At 41.6% G+C, this 26,731-nt stretch overlaps 3 protein-coding genes and 1 non-coding gene across 10 annotated transcripts in view; 1 reads left to right on the top strand and 3 right to left on the bottom strand.

The window, feature by feature from the left end:
• Nucleotides 1-518: 518 nt before the first annotated feature.
• KICS2 (KICSTOR subunit 2) lies at nucleotides 519-10,148 on the bottom strand. Of its 2 annotated transcripts, XM_048301845.1 has the most exons (4): nucleotides 9,859-10,148; nucleotides 7,724-7,797; nucleotides 7,509-7,645; nucleotides 519-3,225 (listed from the first exon to the last, which is right to left on the bottom strand). In XM_048301845.1, exons 1-4 carry the CDS (start codon nucleotides 10,091-10,093, stop codon nucleotides 2,409-2,411), a joined length of 1,263 nt encoding a protein of 420 aa, XP_048157802.1. In that variant the 5' UTR covers nucleotides 10,094-10,148; the 3' UTR covers nucleotides 519-2,408. The 2 variants fall into 2 exon arrangements, with proteins under 2 accessions (XP_048157802.1, XP_048157801.1); XM_048301844.1 differs by having other exon boundaries at nucleotides 7,509-7,797.
• An 836-nt stretch (nucleotides 10,149-10,984) lies between these two features.
• Nucleotides 10,985-14,578, bottom strand: RPL18A (ribosomal protein L18a). The gene is made up of 5 exons (XM_048302344.1): nucleotides 14,474-14,578; nucleotides 13,895-14,074; nucleotides 13,179-13,308; nucleotides 11,556-11,665; nucleotides 10,985-11,133 (listed from the first exon to the last, which is right to left on the bottom strand). Exons 1-5 carry the CDS (start codon nucleotides 14,489-14,491, stop codon nucleotides 11,041-11,043), a joined length of 531 nt encoding a protein of 176 aa, XP_048158301.1. The 5' UTR covers nucleotides 14,492-14,578; the 3' UTR covers nucleotides 10,985-11,040.
• LOC125325611 lies at nucleotides 12,442-12,573 on the bottom strand. The gene has a single exon (XR_007203438.1). It is a non-coding gene; the product is annotated as a small nucleolar RNA SNORA68 (small nucleolar RNA).
• Nucleotides 14,579-14,784: 206 nt separating the features above from the next.
• The window catches only part of XPOT (exportin for tRNA), a 28,667-nt gene continuing 16,720 nt past the window's right edge, over nucleotides 14,785-26,731 (top strand). Inside the window, exons 1-9 of one of the 6 annotated variants that reach the window (XM_048301117.1) lie at nucleotides 14,785-15,255; nucleotides 18,253-18,361; nucleotides 19,315-19,448; nucleotides 21,263-21,345; nucleotides 22,400-22,456; nucleotides 23,912-23,981; nucleotides 25,058-25,276; nucleotides 25,867-26,051; nucleotides 26,409-26,577. In XM_048301117.1, coding sequence (XP_048157074.1) covers nucleotides 19,389-19,448; nucleotides 21,263-21,345; nucleotides 22,400-22,456; nucleotides 23,912-23,981; nucleotides 25,058-25,276; nucleotides 25,867-26,051; nucleotides 26,409-26,577 — 843 coding nt within the window. In that variant the 5' untranslated portion in view covers nucleotides 14,785-15,255; nucleotides 18,253-18,361; nucleotides 19,315-19,388. Of the gene's footprint in view, nucleotides 15,256-15,286; nucleotides 15,873-16,397; nucleotides 18,362-19,314; nucleotides 19,449-21,262; nucleotides 21,346-22,399; nucleotides 22,457-23,911; nucleotides 23,982-25,057; nucleotides 25,277-25,866; nucleotides 26,052-26,408; nucleotides 26,578-26,731 lie in introns of those variants that run through there. The other 5 variants (XM_048301111.1, XM_048301116.1, XM_048301113.1 and 2 more) reach the window with 5 other exon arrangements.

The raw sequence follows: 26,731 nt of genomic DNA, 5'->3' as shown, positions 1-26,731 counted from the left end.
ACCCAATTCTATCATTTGCCTGCAAGTCTCTCCCATTCCCTCCCTTCCCACACCACGATGGCAATGGTTATGGCTCCCTTTGGTTCTTCATCAACTGAAATATCCAGAAATTCTTACAAGTCATAAGGCTCCTGTGATTGCTTCCCCAAGACCCTCTGAAGAAAAAACTGCAGCAAACCACCTTCTCCTGCACAGAAATATGACCTAGCATCCCTTCCCTTCCCTTCTGAAACACCATTTGCCAAGGACAATGACAGGAGAGTGATGCGAGCTACCAGGTCTGCTGAACAGTCACCTCCTTTTCCTCTTCCCACAAAAACCACTGGGAACAGCCTCTAGCCCCTTCAGCAACTGGTAAAAGCTGCTGATCTGCTCCGAAGGGCAGATTTCCTTTCCACCTCTTCCAACTCCTCCCTTGCAACTCAGAAACAAACGTGTCTATACCACACACCTTCTTCCTCCAGTTTTCTGTCCCCTTTCCCACACATACTATGACAGGGAAATACTGCACAGGCAGATAGATTTTGTACAACACTTTATTTACACTGCTGAAGACCGGGAACCAGTTCTGGCAACAGTTTCTTTTGTGTTACTCAGGCTGAGGAAGTAAAAATTACATGTTATTACAAGGTCACTGTCCCACAGAAGGAAGCACACCAACTCTCTGAATACTGTCATTTGCAACTTTGTCCTGTTAAAATGGAATTCGAGCTGCAAAGGGTAACACTCTTACAAAAAACAGGTGCCTTCCAGCTGCTGGTATATTTGCAACCCCTGTTATTTTCCAGTGGCAAAGAGCACACTGAGCTTTTGCAAGTGGTTCTGCAGACAGACCAAGACCTCAGGTGAAAGGCAGTAGCACAGATACTTGCAACAGACTAATACATAGTTAGAGCAAAGCATGGAAGGCTCCAGTTGGCACAAAGTGGAAGTCAGAGCTTGTATTTCAAGAACAGAATGTGCTTATATGATTGTAAAAAATTAGCATTTGCAGAGAGGCAAGACAAGTTACTACAACCTTCTGTGGGAGAGAAAGGGAATCATTAAAAGACACATTCGCAAAGGTATCTTTCATAGTTCAATCTTAACAGAAACCAACATTTTGACTTAAACTCCCTTTTAAAACAAACCTGATGATGTTATACATTACAGTGTCAACTAATGACCTTGCTTTACTACACTTATATATACATCCGTTCCCCTGAACCCCCGTGAAAGTGCGTGCACAACTGCATAGCTAACAGTCAGAAGAATCCTGCAATGTAAGGCTAGAGGTACAGCCAATTTGACTCCCTTATTGTATTTGGAAACCCTGATTTCCAAATTAAAGCACTTTCAGGGTAACTAGAAAATATACTTTTTCCAACCCTGCAGCCTAAAAGTGGTGAAAGAATGAGGTAAACATACTGCATAGGCTATATATTTAAATCCAAATCCCCAAAGTGTTTTGGCTTAATTATGAAATTATTTAAAACTGAACAGAGAGAAAAAAAAAAAATAAAAATCTGAAAACAAATCTAGGTTGACATTAACTGCAAATTAGACAATAAATCATTTAGAAAGGGCATTTCCTACTGCCTTTTTTTTCTTATTTTTTAAGTCAGCCAGAAAAAAGCACAAATTGAAAAGAGCCTTGGTGCTTTTTCCATGGAGCTGTTCCTTCTAGAACACCTGCTCAAATTCAGCTTGTCTGCTTCAGTTAGTCTGAGCCAGGACTGGGCTGACACCGTCACAGCACTCCAGTGAATACCAGCCTTTCAAGACATGCTGCAGCTTTTCTTTTCCAGCCCAAGTCCTGGAGCAATGACCAAGCTTTACAACACAGGGCCTTTAGAAAAGACACCAGTGCTTAACAGTGTCAGAGAGCTCAATTAGCATTTTAAACCATTTGAAAACTAAATTATAATTAACAATAATCACTTTTCTGATTCTCATATTTTTATTTAAAATGTGTCTTTGCAGGTCCACTTTTTTTAATATTCCCTTGCATCAGTGTTTAGTTCCCAGAAATCATTCCTGTCAGGCAATACAGTTTTCTGAAAAGATAGTATCTTCCATCCTCACCACATTTTCAATAAACTCTGTAGAAGACAGTCAATGATCAGACTAAGATAAAGTGCATATATTCCTTTCTGATACAGGCAACAAAATTGTGGACTGAAAAAATTAATCATACTGAAAACTGAAAACCACACCAAAAAAACCCACAGTGGCCCTTCAGCACCCCCCGATTAAGTTTCCCCACTGCGTACTGCCCAAAAATACTTTTCTTCAAGTGTCTGTTAGCTTAAAAAAAAAAAGGAACTTACAACATTTTAAAAAATGGTTCCTTTTCAATTAGACTCTGAGAAACTACAGCTCCCTCAAGGCTGGCATACTGCCTTGACAACTTGTAAGTAGTTTGTATTTCACCCTTTGGATCCAGGTTTCAAGCTTGCAAAAGCTTTGGAGTTCTTAAGGGAATGTGAAATTTCATTGAGAAAAGAGATAAAATGATAGTCCCTTTCTGACTTCTTGGACTCAAAAATAACTACAATGGTAAAGTGAGGTTCAGGGCGAGTCAGAAAGTAGGTGCTTTGGACTTTATCATCGTAGAAGTGAACAACCTTCTCCAAACTGTTGAGGTCAGAGGTTCTATCAGTCATAATCATGATCACATTGGGCCAGTGCATAACAGGCCTGTCACTGGGCAGGGACACCACTGCAGGATACTGATCCACTCCTTTTGGGGCTTCCCTGTATGAATGGGGGTGATGATAACCATGTCCCTGAAAACTCTCTGATCCACGATTGTCAAAAATTAAGGAAACATTGACAGCATCATACTTCCGGATGAAACTGGAAATTTTCCCAAAGTAATCAGGATTTGTTTTAGCAGTCAAAGTTTTCATTTCAGATGCTGTTGTCTGTCGACTAAGGGCCTCGTGAAAGTAAAAGCTAAACTTGGCAAGGAGAATGTTTTTGAGCTTCATCAGCCAGAGGAAGAGGTGTGGAGGTTGCACAGCCTTCTGAGACTGCCCTCCAAACAGGTGCTTCTTGGTCTCCCGCTGTTTCTCAAAAATTTGGCCCCAAGTCTGTAGCTTTGTGTGAGCACTGTGCAAGTTGACCAGGGATGGAAGGAACTTCCACTCTGAGATCTGAGCCTGAGCCTTTAAGAGGTGTGCAAGCACATCTACCTCCAGCTGGAAACTGCTTTCAAGAGGACTGAGGATTGGATGATGAAATCTAGAAAACATAACATTAGTCAAGACATGAGAACTGCTGTACACAATGGTGAAATCATCAGATAGTATTTGCCAGTTAACAGACAAAATATCAAATATCAAAGCAGAGCAAAGTGTAAACAAACAATAATATTCCTTATTTAAATAACAGTTCTGTCTACATAATTACGGTAAATATTTTCATGAACTGCTTCACATCTCACAAAAAACACCACCTGCCAGACATTTCTCTATCAAAGTAAGGGAGTTGTATTTCATCAGTTCAAGAACACTGTTTATCTTAATCCATGAACTACTATATAACACCATTTCTTTTTAAATTCAGGTGATCTTGTTCCAATTTAAAATGTCTTCCGGCAGTAATATATGTCTTGATGGTTCTGGAATAGCAGTAAGATAATAAGTTAAATCAAAGAATTATGTTATGAATCTCTTGTTCATATAGGGAAGCTATGAGGAAGTCAAGCTGAGCTTGGTTTTGCTTTTTTAGTAAATCACAATAAAATTGCCAAGAAAAAATAGTCACTGGAACCATAACCAACTCTTTATCTTCTCACTTTTTTTCCCCAGACATTTAGAAAAAATAATACAGATGCAGTCTACCTCTCTTCCCATGATACTCATATTATTTGCAAACATCATCAATAATAACATACTTAACTGGAACCATGAAAACTGTAATGTAAAATTTCTAACTTTAGAAAAAATGAGCCTTCAGCAAATACAGAAGTGGCCTTTTTAGTAAATGTGCTCCCTCATTGGCATTTAGGACTCTTAAAGAGGTCTCTAATAAAGAACAATGAAAAGTTCAAGGACAAGACTTGATGAGGTTTCCATTTAAGTAAAGACAGATTTATCTTCTCACTTCAGAAAAATATCTTGGGTCTTGTTATTGGTTTAAAACAATAAAGTTTACACAGAATTTTTCGAACATTTAACAGCTCATCTTCAGCCAAAACTAAAGCAAAGTCATTATTCCCATCAGCTTCCAGGACACAACAAATAACATCTGTTTTGGAAATAGCTGGTTCAAAACCAAAACAACTTCATTTTGTTGTGGACCAGAAGAGAGAATGAAAATTTCAGGCTTTTCATCCCCTCTCCCTTCATGACTTTTTCTTTGACTTTTCCTCAAGTTCTTGTCGAAACATTAACTCCTTGGCTTGTGAAAAATGTCTGCCAATTTTATCACTATCTGTAACCATCTCTTTTTTTTGGAAGCCACAATTTGTATCTTGCAAGGATTTGTTATTAAGATGCAAGTCCAAATTGGGCTGAGAAGTCCAGAGCATATTTACATTCCTTTGAACAAACAAGAGTCAACTAAAAATAATTTCTAACAGTCATTAAGTATCTCCAATGGTTTTGGCATTCACCAAAACCAGTTTTGCTGCTGTGTATTTTAAGACAGTACAAAAAGCATTATGCAACATTATTTGTTGCAGACAGTCCCATCAAATGACACACAGCACAGTGGTTTAAACACATTTGCAGTCAGACCAAGAAAGTTTTCTCCAATCTTAAAAGCAATTTAAAAATCCTTACTAAGGCAGCACTGCCAAAGTCTCCTAGATTAACGTTCTGATGTACAGCTTCCCACTTCTACTTCGCTTCATGGCTTTCTTAATGTTTCATTGTCCAGCAGGATTTGCTAAACTGTTTTAATCCAAAAATACACACCTTAGCCACAGCTGAGAAGCTTGATATGATTGCAGAGTAAACTGACAAGTTATGTACTACGTGTATCTGCTGTAATTGAGTTTTATAACGTAGAAGCATCCAACTGAGCTGTGTCACGTAAAACAGACAAGTTTTTACAATATTTCATAAGCCAGAGTGTTAAAGTTTAAAAACATGTTGGAAAATTGATTTTTTCCTCCTAACCATTCTTGAAAGCAGAGGGATGGTAGTTGTGTTTTGCAGACTGTGAAGAAGCCACATTTTCTTTTTCCTTCCACAGATCACACATTCATGCACATATTACCCAATGCTGACTAGATAAAAAACATTAAACACTTAAAAAAAATTTTATCAAAATAGGTGTTATAGTTACTTATTCATTTTATAGTAAGCTTTTAAATGATCCTGCTTCTGATGCTGCTTTAATTATTGAAGATCCCACCCAAACCAACAGTTAAAAATTTCAGGAGAAGTTACTTCTCCAGATGTATTCTAGAGAAAAATGGAAAGGAAAATATCTAGTATTGGCCATGTACAAGTCAGCAATAAGTAGTAATAAAATCATAACAAAATAGCTTTTCAGATGGCATTTCAGATACAAACAATATGTCTCGTTAACAGTCAATTCTGCTGTTCCTTCACCAGCAAACAGGTATTTCCTCTACATTATCTGACCAGCTATTTTCACATATAAAGGAAAGAAACCAAGGCCAGAACCTATCTAAAAAACACACATCCTGTCTGGCCTTAGCACAGCTGGCTGAAATAATGGCACAAATCCTCAGCTACGAGTGAGGAATATACTGACAGAGGGAAGAGGCTGTGTAAGGATGCGTTTATTTGATGTTTCACCTGTAAAGCAGAAATGCCTTGGAGCCAGTACATATCAACATAACACACCCCAGAAACTGATCTGAGCTATGAAGAAACTAAAAGGAAGGACTAAAGGAATATATCATTTTACCCACTGTTTCAGAAATATTCTGTAGGCCACTGGGGAGGAGCACATTGCAGGTACTGAATTAGCTCTGACAGCATCTTAGATTGTCTCCATCTTAAAGATTGCTTGTTAACCCAAAGCATGATCATCAGTATTTTTTCCAGGGAGACATTACTTATTTTTTTAAAAATGTTATAATACATATAGTTACATAATATATATTATATAAACATATTATATAACATATAATGCCTTAGAAGTACAAATGTATCAGTGAAATTTATTTAAATAGCATAGTAAAACATTTTGTATGCACGTATAGTCTCCAATCACTTCATCAAAGTACAAATTTCAGTTTTCAGATTTTTTAACAGTTCTGTTGATTTAGCACATGCTCAGAACAGATGGCAGTGGTTACTGTACAACAGAAATCAACTTCTCAAAAAAACACCCGAACAAAAAAATGCCAACAAAAAACCATCCAAACCCCTAAACTTACTTCCCTTTACTCCATAATGTTTATCACATCAAGGAAAATATATCTAAGTTTCAGGTTTTTATTGGACTAACAGCCCTGATATTTTAAGTGGTCACAAGCCAAGAATTGCAAAACATCATTAGTAAGATCATATAGACTAGTTTTGATTTGCAGGTTGCAAAATTATGTAGCAATTTGCCAAAGTTATCCCTAAAAATATAAGGGAATCAGCTGCAGTGCTTCAATTTGAAATACGAGAAAGCAGCACTGAATTATTTTGATTTTTCCTAGGTGAACACTTTAAAAATCATAACTGAAAAAAGTAAGACCTGTGAATATTTTCCCCAAAAGTCTTCTTAAACACTATTTCACTAACAAAGATTTTAAAAAATGCAACCACATCTGACAGTTAACTTCCTACAATGGCTACCTTTTTTGGTTTAAAATGAACAGGTAGAATTTGGGTGTGTTGACAAGCATTCAAAAACTCTCTTTTAAACTGCCATCATTTTCAAGGCATATAAGTTAGATGTGAAATACCCCTCCTACCCTCATCTAGAAACCTCCTGGGATTTTTTAACAGGAACTATTAAATCTTAACTTCAAGCAACCATATTGGCAGAGACCAAAGGCTCAGAGGTGCTCCTCCTAGTGGCTCCAAGACCCCTCAAGAGAAGTGGTAACAGAGCACCCTAAAGCCCTCCCAGGTAGGCCAGAGAGTTGTGGTGTAGCTTTTAGATCTAAGCAAACATATATTCTAGCCTAAAAAGTATAACTGTCACACAAGTATTTGCTTTATTTATGTCACTTTTACTGAAGTCCACATGAAATTAAGGCTTGTTTCTGCTCACCTGCCAAAGAAAAAGTGCAAGAAGCCTTGCATCTTATAAAAGGAAAATCACTCTTCCTCTCTTCTTAAAATGAACATGCTGAGCTTTAATTAAGGCATAGGGAGGAAGGCTCCTAGTACACCATGAGCAGACTCCCTTTGTTATTTTTCTTCTTTTGAAGAAACTTCATGCATCTGATGCTGCTGGCCAACACAGACTTCACACATGAATTCGTGAAGGGACTGTGCTGTTCAGCAGTCAAAGGACAGCAAAGTCTTTAGGTTTGCTTTGAACGTCAACATCAGGTATTACAGATCACGTGTCTGAGTACATACTGCCAGCAAAGAAGCACTGACCTTGAACTGTATTTCTTTAAGATGGATTCCAAAATGTTTACCAGTTCCTCAGAGTTAATGAACTTTTGGGTGCTGAGCGTGTACATTTTTTCATAGAAGTCAGCAATTTCCATCCGAGCCTGAACAAAAAAACAGAGCTGTTCAGACAGGTGAGAAAGCAGCTCTTCCAAGTGAGGAGCTGTTCCTCCTAGTGCATTGTGACCCGTCGCCACCACCTTCTTCAGCTCATTATGCAGAGATGTGTAGATGGTTCGGATGGAGTCCTTTCGGCTGAAGAATGACTGACCACCTGTTCAGATAAATATGGAGGTATTACCAAAATCCAGGGACAGCAAAGATAGACAGCAATACTGGAAAAGTCTTGTACTTGTGATTATATATCTAGTTGTTTGTAAGTATGGTTTAATTACAGTACTTCTTTTAACAAAGAAACAAAATTCAGTGTTTTATTCTGCAAGTAACTGAATTACAGAGCATATGCTCAGAAAAACTTCATATAATTTCATGCAAGCTACACTTGTCCCACTTCATGTCTCAGCAGCCAATGGCTGCTTCAAAACAACAACTCCTTCACAGCTGCCTCAGTTACGACATGACTTTTAAGAAACCCAGGGTTCAGTTAAATTTACTACTATGATATATGACCTAGAAATACTGTTATCTATGTAAGTCAGAAGAATTAAGTCATCATGACTTGACTGATCAAATCTTAATAGCCTCCACTCCTATAATAACTCTAGATCTTTTCCAGAGAATTCCCTTAACAATCCCTCTTCAATCGCGAAGCACTTAAATTCACGAAGCAACCTTTAAATGGGAACCATGTGACATCTGTGCGTACAAATCAAATGTTTCTTAATGTCCCTATCCAATCTCACTATAAACCAGAATTCAAAGGGAAAACAATCACGCTTTATCCCAGTGAGACCACAGTGCAGATTAATCCATAACTAAAACCCGAAGGGAGGGAGGGAGAACAAGAAGTCATCTGTGCCCCATTCTACCTGCTCAACACTATGAGGAATTTAAAAAAGAAAAGGAGCAAAAGGTCAAAATAAAAGATATTTAACTTTGACATTATGGAAAGGCTGTACAAATGTACTAGCCTTATTTCATAGTTTCTATTTGCAGAAGACCTAATGTGCCATTCTGGCACTCAACAGCTGCAGCGGAGCAAAGACCACAGGGATTGAGTCTGAATCTTTTAAAGATTCCAAATTTAGGTTCCACTTTGAAACCACTTATAAATTTTGTAATGGTGGATAGCTCTTTCTACATTCCTTTTACACACACAGTGTTCAAAGGTGACCACTGACATTTGAGGTAGAAAGGTAGAGAATTGGCTATCATAGTGAAACAGCTCCCATTGTAAGACATGAATAGCCCCCTGGACACGGGCAAGAGAAAGAATAACCTACTGTAGTTGTTCATAAAGTAAATAAATAAACAAACAAAACTTTGTCCTTTCTGTTGTCACCTTTATCCTTTCTGCAAGCACCAAATTCACCCTTTAAAGTCAGCCTTATAGACAGAGTTTTGGCTGTAAAGATCTTATAAATAGTTCCAAGTCACCACTTAAACAACAAAGCCGGATTTTCTTGATGGTTTAATGAGCTATGCATGAGACTGATATCCTTTGATCCATTTCCCATGCCCATCTGCAGTTCAAAAAGAAAATAAGCAGCTTTGCCCAAAGGGTAACGTCATGGAAGCTTGTTCTGTGCCAGTTTGGGATTTTTCTGTTCACTTACTGACAGAACACAAAGCAGCTGAGACCGTGGCCAAAGCTTTCTGAGATCCTGCAGTATCTGCATAGATAACAACTCCTAGGACGCTATCTCCAGCCCCGAGTACTTACATATCCACACCTCTAATATAAGGTGAAAAAGCTTTAACGCTTTGGTTACCCCAGTAAGCTCATCTTTACCGATATCTAAGCCAGAGCATCTCAACACAGAAACACCTCTGCCTAAATCTGGGGAAGGGCGGGTAGGTACCCTGCCCGCCAACGAAGAGATGCATCGACTGGCACAACAGCCAGTGTGCCACCTGCACGGCACCTGTCCTCTCGTTCATTCTTTAAGGGTAGCACAAATGGCACAGCCGATTTCTCAGCGGGCCCACGGACACTCACTAACCCAGCACTCGTCTTTCAGGCGCACATGCACGCACCCGCCGAGGCAGGGCCCCCAGGGACCTCGAGTACGCAGCACCGTGCAAACACCGGCTGCCAGGTGACCTCCCAGCCGCCCGCTCCGCACCCGCGGAGCCCAGCGCGGGGCAGGCCCCCAGCCTGAGGCCGGCGCGGCGCGGGTTGGGAGAGCCGGTCCCTCCCTCCCCGGAGCGGTACCTAGCTTCTGTCCCAGGAAGGTCATGCTGTGATAGGCCTTCTCGGCCGCCGCCAGGTGCGCCAGCCCGGCCAGCAGCGCCAGCCAGCTGGACCCCGCGCTCTTGTTGGCCTCCCGCTCCTTCTCCACATTGTCCTTGGCTTTGTCGTAGGAGAAGATGCCTAGGTGGGAAAAGAAGGTCTCCAGCACGGCCTGCTCCACCGGCACCGGCGCTCCCAGCGGGATCGACTCCCCCATCCCGCCCGGCGCCTCCGCAGCGGCCGCGACTTCCGTGTCCGGCGCCCGCCCGCCCGCGCGAGGGAACACGTGACCCGCGGGGCGGGGAGCGGCCTGCTCGGGGTCACGTGACGGGCCGGGGCTCGCGCTGCTGGCGGGCGGGCAGCGGAAGGGCCCGGGAGCGCCGGGCCGTGGGACCGCCCGCCCACACCGCGCGTTCGGGCGCGCCGGCCGCTCGCCTCCGCCCTGCCGCCCTGCGTTTCATGCTGCAAGCTTAAAGCTGCAGCTTTTTAAATAAACCCTAACTACACAGTGTCTGCAAGCTTCTTACTGTAAACAAAGTAGCCTGAGGATTTGGGCTTGGATATAAAAATTGTCATCATTTTCATTCACTAGTCTAATAAAAGGATAAATCTGCCAAGCCCTTCATCACTTTTCTAAACACAGGCACCTCCGTATGCATACTTGTGAGCTTATTAAGTACAGTGTGCAACATCCCTGAAAAGATTCAGTTTAGAAATAAAATTTTGGATTTAAATGCTTGAAATTTGAAGCAGCTTAACTGAATTTATGAGGTCTTTATTCCTACAGCTGACAAGTCCGAGTTCTGCATGCACCAGAAGCTGCCTTCTTCCTGAATTCAACTGTTCACTTTGTGTGCCAAAAGAACAAAATGGATGTAGGATTTTACAGCTGCTCGACAACAGACTTCTCTGACCTGGAAAGTTGGTTATTAAAATTTGATTTATTGATGGGATATTTTGGTAATTTAAGTCAGCACCTGAAACACTCACCTGTTCAAGGCAATCACAGCTGTAAATAGTAGATTGCCAATGGTTTACAGAAAATAAAAGAGTAAGAAGGGGGACTCCTAGACAATCAGAACACCGTCTCCAAAAGACAACTGGGAAAGAAAGGTGCCAGTAAGACCTTTATTGCAACACAGAGTTGACAACACGTTTTTGTATTTAATAGAAAGTATTTGGTCTCTTGGTAGTGAAACGTGGTTTGTGCTGACGACGCAGAACTCTGTGTGGCAGCGGGAACTTGATCTTAGAATCCTGCAAGAAAAGTGTTTCTATGTTAATTGAGGTATTAGATAAACAACAGAAAACAGTTTGCAATAAATAGCCAAGTTGCATTCAGTAACTAACTTATGCTTAGAAAAGTAATCCATCCACAAATTAATATATACTTCAGAGGACTTAACAAACACCTTAATTCTGCATCCTTTTTTTCAAAGTAATGCCAGTAAGAGGCATGTTTTCTGCACCATAACATGCATTTGCTTTATTGTGACTTCCTTCCAAATACTTCTAGCAGTAGAAGCTTTGATCATAATATACCATAAACATATGCACCCAAGTTTGGTTCCTGCCATATTTCTGGCTGCAAAGCAAACCTATACCACACAAGAGAGATCCCCTCTTGAGTCCAGCATTAGACCAGGACCCGCTGGCCACTGCAGTGTTGGCTCACTTACATGGAACTGCTTGACTGCTGGTCTGCGGCACTTGCTGGCAGCAATTTCCTCAACCTTCATGATCTGAATAGAGTGAGCACGGGCACGATGACGGGCTCCCATATCACGGTCTGGAACAACAGAACTCATTAAAAATAAATTTCATGACATTTTCAGTTTAAGAATCTGACAGCCTTTTGTTTAAGAAATGTTCATAGTGCCATCTACAACTTTTAAAATTTCTGATCAGCTGTAATTAAAATCACAGTTTCTAATATATTGAAGTGATGGCAAAAATATCACAAAACCAACAAGCAGCAGCAAATTCTTCCTGTAAGTTCTAAGTAAGCTCCTCAACAGGAAGGGCTATCTTACTTTTCTTGTCCAATTTCAAGTACACACAGACATGAGATACCTAGGACTACTTAATCTCTTCCAAGAGAAAAAAATCCTGTGATTCAGAATGAACACTGAAATACAATTACTGGAAAGACACATGAACTCCAAAACAATTTCCCTTCCAGCAGCAAGGTGCAAGTAAAGGTATGACCTGAGGTTATCTTTACTTTTATTGAAATTGACCAGCAATAGAACCATGAATTGATGTTCATCCCACATAATCAGACTTTCAGAATAGGAGGAAGCATCTGTACCTGGGCTACCTGAAAATTCCTCGATTCAGCAGTGCAAATCACTGGCTTCAAATCACATCCATTGCTAGTTCCATAAGGTATGTCTGCTGAAATACTACAGTGTTTCCCATGAAGATCTAACACACCTATTAAAAACTTACCTGTCACGACTATTCTCAAATATAAAAGCATCAACCATTATACCATGAAAAATAAGGTTCCTGGGTCTCTTAAGCAATCTTTCGGTATGTTAATTAACAGGGATTATCATACGTTAATGTAGAACCTTAAATTTCACTTTCAACAGCACTTCAGCTTTTGAAAGGCGACAAGATACATTTAATATTTGCACACATGACAAGAATATCATTATTAAGAACAATATTCTTTGGGTTTTTATGTGCAATCTATAGTGCTTCTAACACCTTGGAGTCAAATATCAACAGCATCAACTATACAAATAGTCTATCCCTCAAGTACTTCACAAAACAGACTGAAATCAGGACAAACATTAATTCTCCCTGAAATGAGACAATGAGATCTTGGAGTAACAATTGGGTTTTTTTCCTGTTAAAAAAAAAATTTCCTGATTTTTTTTTAACTTGTTCTCCAAAGGACAGATGCTAGTATGTTCCACACGATCTCTGAAATACTCTCTTCACAAGACTTGGGAAGATGACTACCTTAAATCAACACAGTGCAGGAAATACAGCACCTAAAAAGTCATTAAATTTTCAGTTTGTATAGCAAAACTCATTACTAGAATTGTAGAAAGACACACCAAAAAGAAGTGGGAATACTTTCCAGTCAGAGAAACTGTATAAAGAGAGGTAACAAGTCAGATACCACATGGGTAACAGATAAACATCTATGGAATAGCTGGCAACTTCCTCCTTTAGTTTTTCCAAGTGTTTCAGCTATTTTACCATGGATTAAGTCAGCATGCTTTACGCCTAGTTTGAGATTTAATCTTCTGCTTATATTTTATAACTCAACAGTTACATATACTCACAGCACTGAGTGACAGCACCCGCAGTGGTCAAATCTCTGTACTCCCTGTACATGTTGTGGGTTCCACTACGAGAATCATAGCGCAACCAAATACCAAAATTTTTTACCCGCAGAGGGGACTTCTCATACACCTGGAATTACACAAGAACATGGCAGTAGTTAGAGATGATGTACTATCACCATTTCACAATTTTAATAATAAATATTCCAGAGCTCTAACAAAACCACTGTTTTAAGTCTTACTGTCAAAAAACAACTCCTTCCCCTTACCAACATAGCTGGATTTAAGTTTTGGTAATTCAGAGTGGAAAACTATAGTAATTCAAAGAAAAATACAAGATTTCAGCTCTAAAGAGTGTTCTTTAAGTATCAAGATACAGGAGCGTAAGCATATAAACATCCACTTTCCCAGGGTTATGGATATCCAGATGCTTGTTAAAAGGTATATGGCACAATGAACGAAGTCTAAGAACAAGAGAGCAACACTGAGCGAAACATGGCTCATAATTCTGAAGCAGTAAATAAGTTTCTATTTAGTTTACAGGACAGGTACCACTACATTCAAAAATCAAACTTGTCACTCCTTTTCACAGCAACTGGAAGATGAATGGCTTTCAACCTCACACCCAATAACTGTGATTCCTATAAAATCCTTCCACATAAACCTGCTGGAATTCCATAAGACCCTCCCACGTTTTTAGGTTTTTAATCCTTCACCTGGCCACAGTACACAATCTCTCCAGAAGACTTCTTCATCTTCTTCAGCTGAGAAACAAAGTACCAGAACCGGGACTTGGCGACGACATGGTTCGGAGCGAAGATCCGCATGCGGTACAGAGGAGGCGTCGTACATTTCGGCGTGGGCAGGCAGCGCCCGACCACCTTGTATTCCCGCAGCTGAAGGAACACGAAACACAGGCGGCCTGCAGAGTGAGCGAGCCGCGGAGCCACCATCGCGCCCACCCCGCGCCGAACCCGCCGCAGGTTCCGCGGCTCCAGAAACGAACAGCGCGACGAGAGGAACTCAATCCAGAAGCGGAGAGAGCCCCTTGCGCCGGGCGGGTCGATCTCCCCGTGGATCTCCCCGCGATGCCGCCCGCCAATCTGGGCCCGCACCAGGCGGGAGCGGCGCCGCCGCCATGTTGGCCCCTCGGCACCTCACGAGCCAGGCGGCGCCGTTCGGGCACGCATGGGCCGCTCTCGAGCGCTACAACGCACCATCGCCACCCTGCCGACGGCCACGTCGGCCCCACTCCCGGCCCCGGCTGCGCTCGCCGGGCCCCGGCCCCTACTCACGGTGCCCGAAGCCTTCATGGCGCTCCTCCGCCGCGGCCCGCAGGAAAGGAAAGGGATGGCCGCGTGCTCCGCCGCCTCACGTCAGTCACCCGGCCCCGCCCCCGGCGGCCCGTGCGGCGATTGGCTGCGAGCAGCGCACGATTGGAGGACGCTGCTGTCAGTCTCCGCGCGCGGCCTGGCTTCCGGGCTGGCGGCGGCGCGTGGCCCGGCCCGGCCGGCGCCCGTCCTGCCCCGTGCTCTGCCCGCAGCCCCGCCCCGGCCCCGGCCCCGGCCCCGGCCCCGGCCCCGGCCCCCGCCCCCGCCCCCGCCCCCTGTTCCCATCGCCGACGCTGCGGGCCTGCATGGTCCCGATAGGAGAGCTGGCTGTGCGTGACTCCGTCTCCCGCCAGCCCTGCTGGCACTGGCGCGGAGGACGTGGCAGGGAGGCTCCAGGCGGAGGCACCGCATTCCCCTCGGGGCAGTAGCCGGGAGCGGAGGGCTGTCGGGGGAACCTCTCTCGCCCGTCGTCCCCTGGGAGAGCGAGGTCGCTGACTACCGTGAGGTTGCTCCTGCGGATCGCCCCCACGCACTCAGTTCCATGGGATCCCTCTGTTTTGCGGCTGGTCCCGCCGGGCCATCGCTCCCCGGTGCACCGTGAGCGGGCAGCGGCTCTGCTGGCAGGACAAGCAAGCGTCTCTCGAGCTTTGGGCGCCTCACGCCATTGAGAGCTGCGCTGTCGTAGCCACGGGACAGGAGTGGGTTTTGCCTTGAAAGATAGTGCAACTGCAGCGCGGCTGGGACGGGTTTGTAATGCAGTTGTTCGCGTTTAGGTCGGTTTTAAGTCTGGCCCGACGGCCACGCGGGCGTGTGATGACGCAAATCCCCGTACACGGCGCTGCGTTGCGGAGCCCTGTGCGCAGGAGCCCAGTGCCACATGTGCAGACATAACTAGATCGCTCCTCACGGACAAGCCCCCGCCAGCGCGGGCCCTGCCCTGTGCGCGTCCCCAAGCAGGTCGCTGCGGCCGCTACTGCGGAGCTCGCACCAGCGGCCCAGCCCCGCCCCGCCAACATAGCATGATTTCCAGATGCTGGAGGCAGTTCGGGGACGGGCTGGGACAGCCGCAGTTTATTCCGCCGGTGCTGTCGGTTTTACAGCGGTGTCGGCCGTACCGAGGTGGGGGGTGGGACTACGGCTCCCAGGTTGCCCCGCGGCCGGGGCACATCCCGGCGTGCCCCGCGGCCGGCCGGCTTGGCGGAGAGGGGCGGTTCTGTTTCTCCCCCTCTTTCTCCTCCTCCCGCCGCCAGCCGAGGCGGCGCGGCCGGCTCCGCTCTGCTCCGCTCCCTGTGCTCGTGGCGGCTGCGGAGCCGTTGGGGTGGGCGGGAGCACTGACGGCGGGGATGGAGCACTGACCGGGAAGGTACCGGCGGGGGGGCGCGGGCAGGATGCGACACGCGATGCGGCTGACTCAGCCCGGGGGGGGAAGGGGCAGTGTGGGCTGAGCTGGCGGCGCCCGCGGGCTCCTGCGAGTCCCCCGGCCGGTTTCCTCAGCCTGGGGCCGCCTCCCCAGCAGCCGAGGGGCTCCGGGGAAGAGGGGGAGGCACCTCCGTGTCCGCCTGGCCCCGCTGCTGGGGGACAGCGGGGGCCGCAGCCGGCCGGGCCCCGCCGGTCCCGCCACGTGGGTGCCACGAAAAATATCTGTTTTTCTCTGTAATACACGCTGCAGTCTGTGGTGAGGTTCTGTTTGCGGGAGCTGCCGCCTCGGTGGCTGTCCATCCGCTGTGGTTCCGGTGGGGGAAGGAAGAAATCGTAGGACGCCAGCGTGAGGGGAGGGAGGGACCTCCCCGCACCTCCATATTCCGCTGGTCCCGGCGTGGTCGGAGCGGTGGGTCCCCGCCGCGGGTGGGAGGGCTGGGTCGCTCCCAGAGGCCTGGGACGGCGTTGGAGAGGTTTAAGGACAAGCGGGCAGCTACGCCGCCGAGCTGGACGCGGGGGGCTGTGAATTCCCGACGCCTGCCCCGGCTGCGCTGCGGAGCGGCGTTGGCTCTTCCCAGCCACAGGAGACCGGGCTCTGACCGAGTCTGGGTCGGGGGCAAGGAGGCCTTACTCCTTACGGGGAATTCCTGCCAGTAAAACTGTGCCTAATCTTACTTTCAGAAAGAAAAACTTTTCTAGTCCAGTTGAAAAGTTGTCGAAGTAGGAGTAAGTTACACAGCTGTTGGCTTTAACCGCGTGTTGGGTCAGTGTAAAGGGTCTAGAGCCCAGAGGCTGTAAATGTGCCCAAGGTTTGCAGCAAGCAAAACCGCAAAAAAGATGGTAGAAGATGAATTTTAATGTCTTTGTTTTATTAGAGAGACAACTTGAGGAAATTCAAATGAGGCACGCCACTGGCTCCCCCTGTGCTATCACATCTTGTAAATACTTAAAATGACTGCTGCACATGAAGCTTTCTTTAATTGCACATTGTTCCCGTGGTTAGCATCTGTAGTTAAAATGCCCTGAATGCTTTCATTCTTCCACTATTGGGGTATATCTGGATCGAAGTTACACACTTTGACAACATTTGTATTGTTAATTGGGCAGTCTTCCCCACTTGAAGTGGGTTAACTTTTTTTTTCCTCCTCCTCTTCACTATGAAAACAATCTTTACTATTAAATGCATTTTTAAGTATTTAGTAGGGGAAAGGGAATAAAGATGAGACATACCTATATGACTTCACTGGTAAGGAGCTGCATCCTCCTAATTACTGTAAGATGAGTTTGCCACCCGACATGGTGTACTGCTTAACAACAACAAAAAAATCTCTAAGTAAATAAGACAATACTTTCTGCACATCTGCATATTAACTATTGATGTTATCAATTGGTTTTATAAATAAAACTTGGTTTAATGACATACTTGATGCTATAGCTAAGTGCATTTTGCAATGCATTTTGTGAATTATTAGTATTATTGAAATCACAGTTCAGTTTTGCTTTTGAAGTGTAACTGGCTGGTTAAATAGATTCGTGGTAGAAAAGCTACCTGCTTAAGTAAAACCATGAGGCATGAAAAGCTATTTTATTAGCTTTTGCAAGAGGCTTATTCAAATATTTCATCTCATTGATTGTCTTTTAAAGTTGGCTAGTCAAGATGAAACTGAGCAAAGGCTATATGATAGAAGTTGAAATTTTAAATACACTCATGAGGCATTTAGAAAATGAGTAGAACTGACTGGCATTGCTGTTAGCAATGACAAGTGGAGAGAATACATGTTTGAGTCATATTATTTTTAATAGCAAAATTTGTCACCCAGGTATAAATCATCCGCCAAAAAGATAGTAATGTGCTGATATCAGCAGGCAAATATGCGAAAAAAATGCTTCTGTATATTAAATAGTTGTGTAACTATGGACCAGACTCTAATCAAAAGATGCTATTAAAAAAAAATCATTTTCCCTAGAGCATTTTATTATTTTTTTTTAATCTGGCTCTTCTGGATACTGATTATGCAGAAAACAGGTTGGGGGCTGGGAATGCAGAGGGGGAAGACTCAGCACAGCAAGTTTAATCCCTAAAGATTCTGCCCCTGAGGGGGATCACTGTGACTAAGGCAGTCTGTGAGGCTTCTTTTGCCACGAGTCATCGCTTTGTTCCAGACTTTCTGGTTTCTATACTGCCGAAACCTGCAAATTTTTTTGTATGAACTCAGTTTTACTTATTAAATTGCTTTTCATTATCCACTTTGGCGTAGTGTATTCTGTCTTGACTCTTCTATAAAGGTCTCTAACCACATTAAATTCTGGGCTCTCCTTTTCAGTTCTGCTTGCTGTTGCTTGTCACTGTGCCACCTTTCTTCCCGTGGGGGAGGGTGAACAGTAGAGCATGCATGAGATGCAATACTAAGAAATTCGAAGTTCTACCCATGGGTATGTAGGCAGCTTCAAACCACAGCTCCTTTGTATTTCATCTCTTCCTCTTGTCTCTTCCTTTCCGCTACCTCCTACATACTTATGTAACAAGGCCTGATTTCAGCCTAATTAACTATGTTACCATGGGGGGGAGGTGGGGCAGAGATGTGAAGGGATAGATGGATTTTTGTCCCCTCTTGTTGTTTAACAGCATCCTAGTATTTGACAGAGAAGTTTTAATTTTTTTTTAATTCTCTGTGTTTTGCTAGTGCATTGTGGAACAACCTATAGAGGCAAGCCATCTTTAGAACAGTTGTCTAGCTCACTTGTTAATTTTACACTGAATTTCCTAAATAAAAATCATTGCTAGTAAATCAGCACCCATCAGTAGGAACAGAAAGCTTTTGTTAACAACTCAGTATGGTGTATTTTGTGGTTAATTTCTAAGATGCTTGTATGTGCTTGCCTTAGAAGAAAGACCTCCTAATGACTTTGCCCCCTCCTTGGGAAATACTTTGTGAGTGGGTTTATGAAGCATCTTAACTATATTGGAGTTTAGTAGTGGTTTTTTGTTGGTTTGGTTCTTTTTTCAGTTTTGTGGCGGGGGGAAACAACCTGTGGTTTTTCACTGAAGGAGTATATTTATGCGTATGTCATATCTGGCTGAAACTCCTGCGTGCTTGAAATTCAAGCCTTTCAGTTGAATACATAATGCCATCTTTCTGTTAACTAAGTTTTCAAGAGAACTGAAATATATGAAGACTTTAAAATTTCCTTATTCAGTACAAAATATAGTACTGTGAGAAGTTGATTAAAGGATTTAGAATTCTGATAGCTGTATCAGAAGTGTGTGCATTCATGTTTAGTTGGAGTACATTGTTTGAGGTTTGTGGGCCAACTTGTGTCATTGTTGCTGTCCTGGTTTTAATTTTTCTAGTTCTGCTGAGCAAATAAACTTTCTTTATTTGCAGATGATTGTATTTTCTCCTCTAGAAGAAGTGGGCAAAGCAGTTAGGAACAGGAAACAACGAGTATAGCAATAGAGATGGATGAACAAGCCCTTTTAGGGCTAAACCCAAATGCTGATGCAGACTTCAGACAAAGAGTATGTAATTAATTCCTTTTCCCTCTAATAACTGGAGGTGGTATTGCAGTGCAAAATTCTCATGTCTTCATGGGCTGAGGGGGTTTGGTGGGTTTATTTTGTAAGTCAGTGCATAGGGTTTGTGGTGGCAAGTACGAAACAAAGCCATGTTGCAAACTTGTAGGCTGAGGGTTGTGTATTATCAATTCTGTTGCATTTCAGTTTAATTGCACTTAACATGCATAGAATTTATTTTTCTGGACTTTGACTATTTAAGTTTTTTCAATTCTTTGTAGCTGTTGCTCAACTCCTTACATAGGTTCTCATGGAATGAAAATCAGCCACAGAAAACAATTTGCTTGAAATTGGCCTGTTGATTCTTAGATAATTTTTTTAACTATAATTTTAATGGATTACCTAGCTTTAGTGTCTTTTTAATGCAATGTGTGGGTTTAATTGTAGTGAAGCTTGTGTTACTTTAGGTTAAGAAAGTAATCATGGTATGTGGGTAACATTTACTGCATAAGAGATGCTCTTATGAAAAGAAATTATTATTTATATAACTATTTATTGAGTAATTATCTCCGCTTACTGATTACCATGTTGATTTAACTGTCTACAAAGTAACTTCTAGTAAAATCTTTCAGTAACAAGGATGTTAATACCATGGTTTTATGTTTGTAAAACAAATCCTAGAATGTTTAAAACAGTTACAAATGTGGTTTGATTTGCTAAGCAGCCTGTGAAATATGTTGGTTCTGGGTATTTGTCCTTTTTAAAAGGACGGATATAGCTAATCTTTAGTGATCTGTTAATAGAATATCACTAAAACTGGAAGCTTTTATATTTATTGACCTTTTAACTATGCAGTCTGCCCAGTTTTGAAATATTTCATAGCAGAAGGGGACCTGCCTTTTCCACTATCATGTAAGATGTAACATAAGGGAAGTATCAAACCATTTCTAGTAAAACAATATATTAAGGATAAAAAAATCACTAGTACTAACTACAGGAAGTGAATTCTTATTTTAGAACTTACTTCTGAATAATTACTTTGGGAGATGACTTTGGTGAATGGAAACCTTTATGAACTAATGCAAAAAGCAGCCCCTAAAAATGTCCAACAATCAAACCTCCACCTTGAAATACAGGCATTCATAGAATTGAAATAATGTTGTTAATCTAATCTCTGCTTCGAAACTTGCTTTACTGTTCTGTATTACAGGCCACACTGAGTCTTAAAGCAATTAAATCAAATTAACTGTTGTCAAAACTGTTTAGAAGTCCTGATAAGTAACTCGATTATCTAAAATTTGCTAGATGTTTTCTCAATTTCTGTAGAAGATTCATAAACTGACAGTTGTCCAGGTGGTCAGTGTTCGAGTGTTTTTTGAGTTTGGGGTGTTGAATACATGCAAAGTGGTGCAACAAAAATAGTGAGTTGTTTTCAGTGAAAAATCTAAATCACCACATCTTCAGAGTTTGGAAGGACTTTTAACTTGGATGTGAACTTCCACCTAAATGGAAAGGCCCTGAGCAAGCTGCTCTAGTCAACTATATCTCTGGAGGTTCCATCTAACCTCAACACTTCTGATTCTATGACTTCTGTATTCAAGTAACAAAAATCTTTGTATTGAATATGAAATGGGTACCTATGATATTAGCATTTGGAAAAAACCCACTCAGTGTTAAGGTGATTAGGGAGCCACTGAAATGTATCCAAATAGTGTTGGTTTTTTGAAGAAGAGCTGTTTGAATATGAGGGCAAGTGTGAATGAGATGTATTGCTATGTGCTTTGCTCTTTTTTAAGCAAAACTTACCTCAATTTTTGCAGGCACTAGCCTACTTTGAGCAGCTCAAGATATCTCAGGATGCTTGGCAAGTCTGTGCAGAAGCATTAGCTCAGAGTATATACAGGTAATGTAACTGTAATTTCTTACTTTCTTATTTTTCTTATTTTTTAGTAATATATGTGGGTCTGATTTAGCGGTGCAGCATAATAGACAAAAAATTGTTGAAAGCTAATATGATCTTCATACTATTTTTAGTATCATAGTTGATCTCTGGCCTCTGTATAATGCCTTTCAAGGAAGAACAATGTATAAATTAAACTCCATGATAGTTTAGTAGCCTAAAGACTGCTGGTGTTTGAAATCCAGGGGAAAAGAAGCGCTAAAAGTTGCCCACTGTGAGATTATAGACTTTATATGCAGTAATCTCATAAGTAGTTCCTTGCCCCTGTTCTATGGAGTAGGCCATCCCATTTTTCAAGATGCAAAGAGTGTGTAACCGCCACTATTTTTGCACATAGTTATGTATTTACATCAAAAATACTAGGTTGTCACTGTTTTACAGAATAATTCAAATTGGAAGGAAGTTGAGGGGTGCATATCTCCTGAATAACAGCAGTAGTTTATAGTGAATGCTTTTTTGTAAATGATTTATCAAAACTACTGACTCCAGGAGAATGTGTAGTAATTAAAACCACATAATATTAGAAATTATAATCTTTAAAATGTACATTATGGTTGTTGTAAGTTGTAGATAATAAGATGAAAAAGTGGTGTGGATGATGGAGCATGTGGAATGTCTATTCTTAATCTATACCTCAATTTTTTACCTTCGGTTTTTAAGATGCAGTGTACAACTTGCACTTAGTGTAGTAGTGGGCCTTGAACATACTATTGAAGCGTGACAGATTTTTGTGAGGGCGGGATACAGTAGGTATTGTAGTTTTGTTTGTTCAATACTGAAATCAAACCATAACAACTAGGTGGCTATAAAAAAAAAAGACTAGTATCAAACATAAATATTAGTGTAACAGTTGCTCATTTTGCTTTGATGTAACAGTAGCAGCAATTTTGGTTTTTTCTGGTGCCAGAGGGGCAATCTGGTTGTAATATTTGAGGATTTTTTTTCTTCACAGAAATGTGTACCATATTGCTTCCAGTAACAGAATTTTCTTTTCTAGTGATGATCACATCAAGTTCTTCTGCTTTCAAGTTCTGGAACATCAAGTTAAGTTCAAGTGAGTAATTTTTCTTGACACCGCCCATATACATCCATTTAATTTTCCCTTTTTATTCTGCTTGCAAATAAACTTATTATGGTATCTGTTGCTTAGTTGTGGTTGATGAGGTGTCTGTAGTCTGGTCCAGAGAGCTTTCTTGTATTTCTTTACCTTTTCCTTGGAGAGGTTTTGATCAGCATGCTCTGCTCTCAACTAGTCTAAAACCTGGGTATGGCCCAGTGCAGAGCTAGTTAGCAAGGACTGCTTGAGACTTAGCTGTTCCTGTCTGGAGGTTCAAGCTTTACTCTCTACTCTCAATGATTTTTGCAACCGTCCTCTGTACAGCGTCCTGGACTTCAGACAGAGCCCTCCCTATTCTATAACCATGGCAGAGAAGTTGAGAAAGTTTTTTCACTGACTGGTGGTTTCATAGAACCATAATTCTAGGGAAAAATACTTTCTAATAATATAAATTTCACTGCGCATAACTGTATTTTTTTATCACTTTGGGCTCCTTTGGTCTGGAATTGAGCAACATGGAATCTTTGAATGTCATTGTGAATGCTTGTAGTACACCAAACGTGTGGGTCAGGAGTTTAGATCAGAGTAAGATGTATTTTTTTGGCTGATTTTTAGCTAGGTATGAGTGCAAATGTTAAAGACTTTATTTATCTAATTTTACTTCACTGTCCACTTTCCTCTGCTTGTTCCATTACTGTCACCTGCTTCTTGCAGTATGTTTTCTCTTGCTTTCCTGCTGCTTATTTTCTTCCAACATTTTTGGTGGGGTGCTTTTTTCCTCTCTAATGAATAGTTGGCTGTGACAGGAACACTGGAGTCCCATTCAGCAGTCATTCCTATTAAGGACTCTACAAGCATATAGCTAACTCTCTTTGCAGCAGAGTATTCTCAGCTTCGCTAGTCCTGGCAGAGGTATGGGTAGTATTTGAGGTGGGCTGCATATAATGTCAAAATTTGCTGGGACTTTGTGTATGACATAAATCAGAATTACTTCCTTGGGTTTTTTGACACAAGTCTGATAATAAATGTAGTGTAGGTCAGATCAGTGAAGGACTTCTTGTACTCACTAGTGTTAGTCTTCAATGTGTAGTAAACAAGTTCAAGCATATACAGATGTCTCTTCCTTCCCCCCTTGGCTTATGGTCAAATGTGTATTTTTATCAGGGTCGTAGGTCATGTCCCTGATAGAGCAGCCTTCCTGCAAAATTTCAAGCTTCTATTCCAACACAGGAGGCAGTAATGCCTCAAAATGTGATCCATTACTGTGGGTAAAATGTTTTTCATTTTTTTTGCCTTTGAGTCAAAATTTTAACGCGCAAATAGCTTTGTAAATTGCTGTCCATTTACATGAATGTGGAACATTATATACCATATAAGAGTTTTTGCTTTACTGAGTGTTGGTCTTTGTCATGAAGCACCCTTCCATTTTGACCTCAATATTTTTTGTTTCAGATACTCTGAACTTACTGAAGTCCAGCAGCAGCTAATTAGGGAAACGCTCATAACATGGCTGCAAGCACAGGTACGTATGTCCTTCACAGCAGTCTTACATGTTAGGCTTTTAGGCTGACATAGGGCACTGAGTGTGGACTAAATGTTTAATCTGTCATTTGAGTTTAAAGATGGCTTCCTGAAGATATTCGGTATCTGATGGTTACAGGTTTGTGAGAAATTTTTTTAAATCAAGTGTTGTAGAAAAGTCCATGCCTGAACTTATTACTAAATACATAACTCTTGCATCACATAATGATTGTGGTTTAATCAATTATGTGTGAAATAAGGTTCCCTTTAGAGAGGTATCATACAGATTCCTGATGGTCTGAGTGTCTGGAGGAGGAGCAGTAATTCTGTTTCTAAGACCCTCCTGAGAGAACTCCTGTCTACTTAGAATGCTGGCATATGTTTATCACTCCTCTGCTTAGTGCCATGGCAGAGTATGGAATACTCTTTCTTGTGGAATTAATTACTGTAGCCAAACTTGTATTATCAGCTCCACCCAGGGGTTTGCAGTCAGCAGAACCATCCACTGGGCTTATACAAGTCTTTGCCCATACCTGTCATTATATAGTTGTCATTTGACTTCTGCACTGAAGATTAACATAGTTGCTGTGTAGAAAACTTAACAATAGGAAATGGAATATAATTGGTTTTTGCTTTGTACCAAACTGTTCCATTTAGGAGTTTATAAAAGGGAAAGGAGAGGAGATTGGTAGTGACAGATTTTATTTTTTCCCCTTAGATTTAGGAACTTGCCTTACTCTTCTTAGCACTAACATCTAACACAGGCACAAGCTAGCTGCAGGAGGACTGTAACTTTCACCAAACTGACAAGTGACCTTTTAGTCTTTGAGTAGTACACTTGATGTCTTGGTACTGAATGAAAGGCTTAGGACTGTATTGCCCATAGAGAACGTTTTCCGTATTGCATGACCATTTAGCCAAATTTTCTTCAAATTCCTTGGAAAGGTAAGGGTTTATTTATTGGTCTCAGCCAGGAAGAGAGGTACTACATTAACCACTACAGAGAGTTCAACAAACCCATACGACTCTTCTCTAATTTATTAAGAACATACGGATGAAATGTCTTGTTTCTGCCAGATGCTGAATCCCCAGCCTGAGAAGACTTTTATTCGCAACAAAGCAGCACAAGTCTTTGCATTGCTTTTTGTTACTGAGTATCTCACAAAATGGCCCAAGTTTTTTTTTGACATTCTGTCAGTAGTTGACCTTAATCCACGAGGTGTGGATATGTACCTCAGAATCCTGATGGCTGTCGATGCTGAGCTGGTGGACCGGGATGTTGTTCATACATCAGAGGCAAGTTATTATTTTGCATTAACACTTGTTTTAAATTTTTAAGAAGTTCTCTTACTTTAATTAGAGCAGAATGCTCTAATATGCTCTAATAATAGATATGCTTTTTTCCTGTGGCAGCTCTGCCTTAGACACATTAGGTAGTTTAAATCCAAAAGCCATATGTTGTTTAATGCTTTTTGTGATTTCATACTTTTCAGTTAATTTTTTGTTTTGCTTGAAAGCTTGCAAGCAAAAATTAATCAACCGAGTTTGCCAATGTAATGCTAGACTGACTCATTTTAAAATGTTAATTTTTTTCTAGTGCATGTTTTAAGGGGTCCTAACATGAAAAGTCCATTTAATGATCTAGAGAGGTGCTCTTCTTTTTCTGCCTTTTTTTTCAGTGTTTGGGCATTGTGGTTAAAAAAAGGGAAAACCTAGGATATTTTGGTTTTATTTGTTGGAAAGGGAAAAAAAGCATTCTCTCTGGGTTTCTGATTTATTTATCTTGCTATGACATATGATGTCTGTCAGTGGATACAAAAATGCTACTAATCTGACAAGATGCTAATCTGTGACAAGACTGATTTATACTTTTTCTGTATTGATAGGAGGCTCGTAGGAACACCTTATTAAAAGATACTATGAGGGAACAGTGCATTCCAAGTTTGGTGGAATCGTGGTACCAAATCTTACAAAATTATCAATATAATAACTCAGAGTTGACATGCCAGTGCCTTGAAGTAGTTGGAGCTTATGTATCCTGGATAGATTTGAGCCTGATAGCCAATGAAAGGTAAGAAGGTTTTGATGGAAAAGGTTTGCAAAATAACCTTGGTAGTGTGCTGACTATATAGAATGAAATAGAATTAAAAATCATCTTTGAAGGACTTGTATATTTTATCTTTGGAGTTTTAGGAATTTTAGGAGAGTGATTTGTTTTTGCAAGCTAAGCTGGTATAATGGCTAAACTGAACACTACTCAGTTTGCTGTGTTCTCTTTAAAATGTATAAAATGTTGAGTTTTGTCAGTACAATAGACTTTGACACTGTTTTATAAAAACATACCATTGTAAATAAGCACACAAATAATATAAAGCTTCTATACAATGTTACTTTGTACATATAAAGCTAAACTTTTTTTTCTCTGAAGGTTTATAAATATGCTGCTAGGTCACATGTCTGTGGAAGTTCTCCGGGAAGAAGCCTGTGATTGTTTGTTTGAAATTGTAAATAAGGGAATGGACCCAATTGATAAAACAAAATTGGTTGAGTCTTTATGTCAAGTGTTGCAGTCTGCTGGCCTCTTCAGTATTGATCAGGTTTGTGTATTGATTTTTAACAATAGGAATGAGTCATAGGTTTCTGACAGTTCTTAAATAAGCAGATGCACAGAAAATTATAAAACAGTCCATAGGTTAGAGGGAAGTACTTGTGCTTTTGCATCAAAGCTGAACACTTCTTACAGTTTTCTCA

The sequence above is a fragment of the Corvus hawaiiensis genome, chromosome 4 (assembly GCF_020740725.1).
Source record: "Corvus hawaiiensis isolate bCorHaw1 chromosome 4, bCorHaw1.pri.cur, whole genome shotgun sequence".
In the NCBI taxonomy this organism is placed as follows: domain Eukaryota; kingdom Metazoa; phylum Chordata; class Aves; order Passeriformes; family Corvidae; genus Corvus; species Corvus hawaiiensis.
This window is presented reverse-complemented; position numbering and strand designations above follow the sequence as displayed.

Excerpts from the sequence above, each read along its gene's own strand:
- RPL18A (XM_048302344.1), bottom strand. Across the intron at positions 13,309-13,894 it reads AGATTGTGTACTGTGGCCAG|GTGTATGAGAAGTCCCCTCT; the intron begins GTGAAGGATTAA and ends GTGTAATTCCAG. Across the intron at positions 11,666-13,178 it reads GGGTGCTGTCACTCAGTGCT|ACCGTGATATGGGAGCCCGT; the intron begins GTGAGTATATGT and ends CTGTTGTTCCAG.
- KICS2 (XM_048301844.1), bottom strand. The coding sequence starts at position 10,093 with ATGGGGGAGTCGATCCCGCTGGGAGCGCCGGTGCCGGTGGAGCAGGCC. Across the intron at positions 7,798-9,858 it reads CTTCCTGGGACAGAAGCTAG|GTGGTCAGTCATTCTTCAGC; the intron begins GTACCGCTCCGG and ends TTATCTGAACAG. Across the intron at positions 3,226-7,508 it reads TTAAAGAAATACAGTTCAAG|ATTTCATCATCCAATCCTCA; the intron begins GTCAGTGCTTCT and ends TATGTTTTCTAG.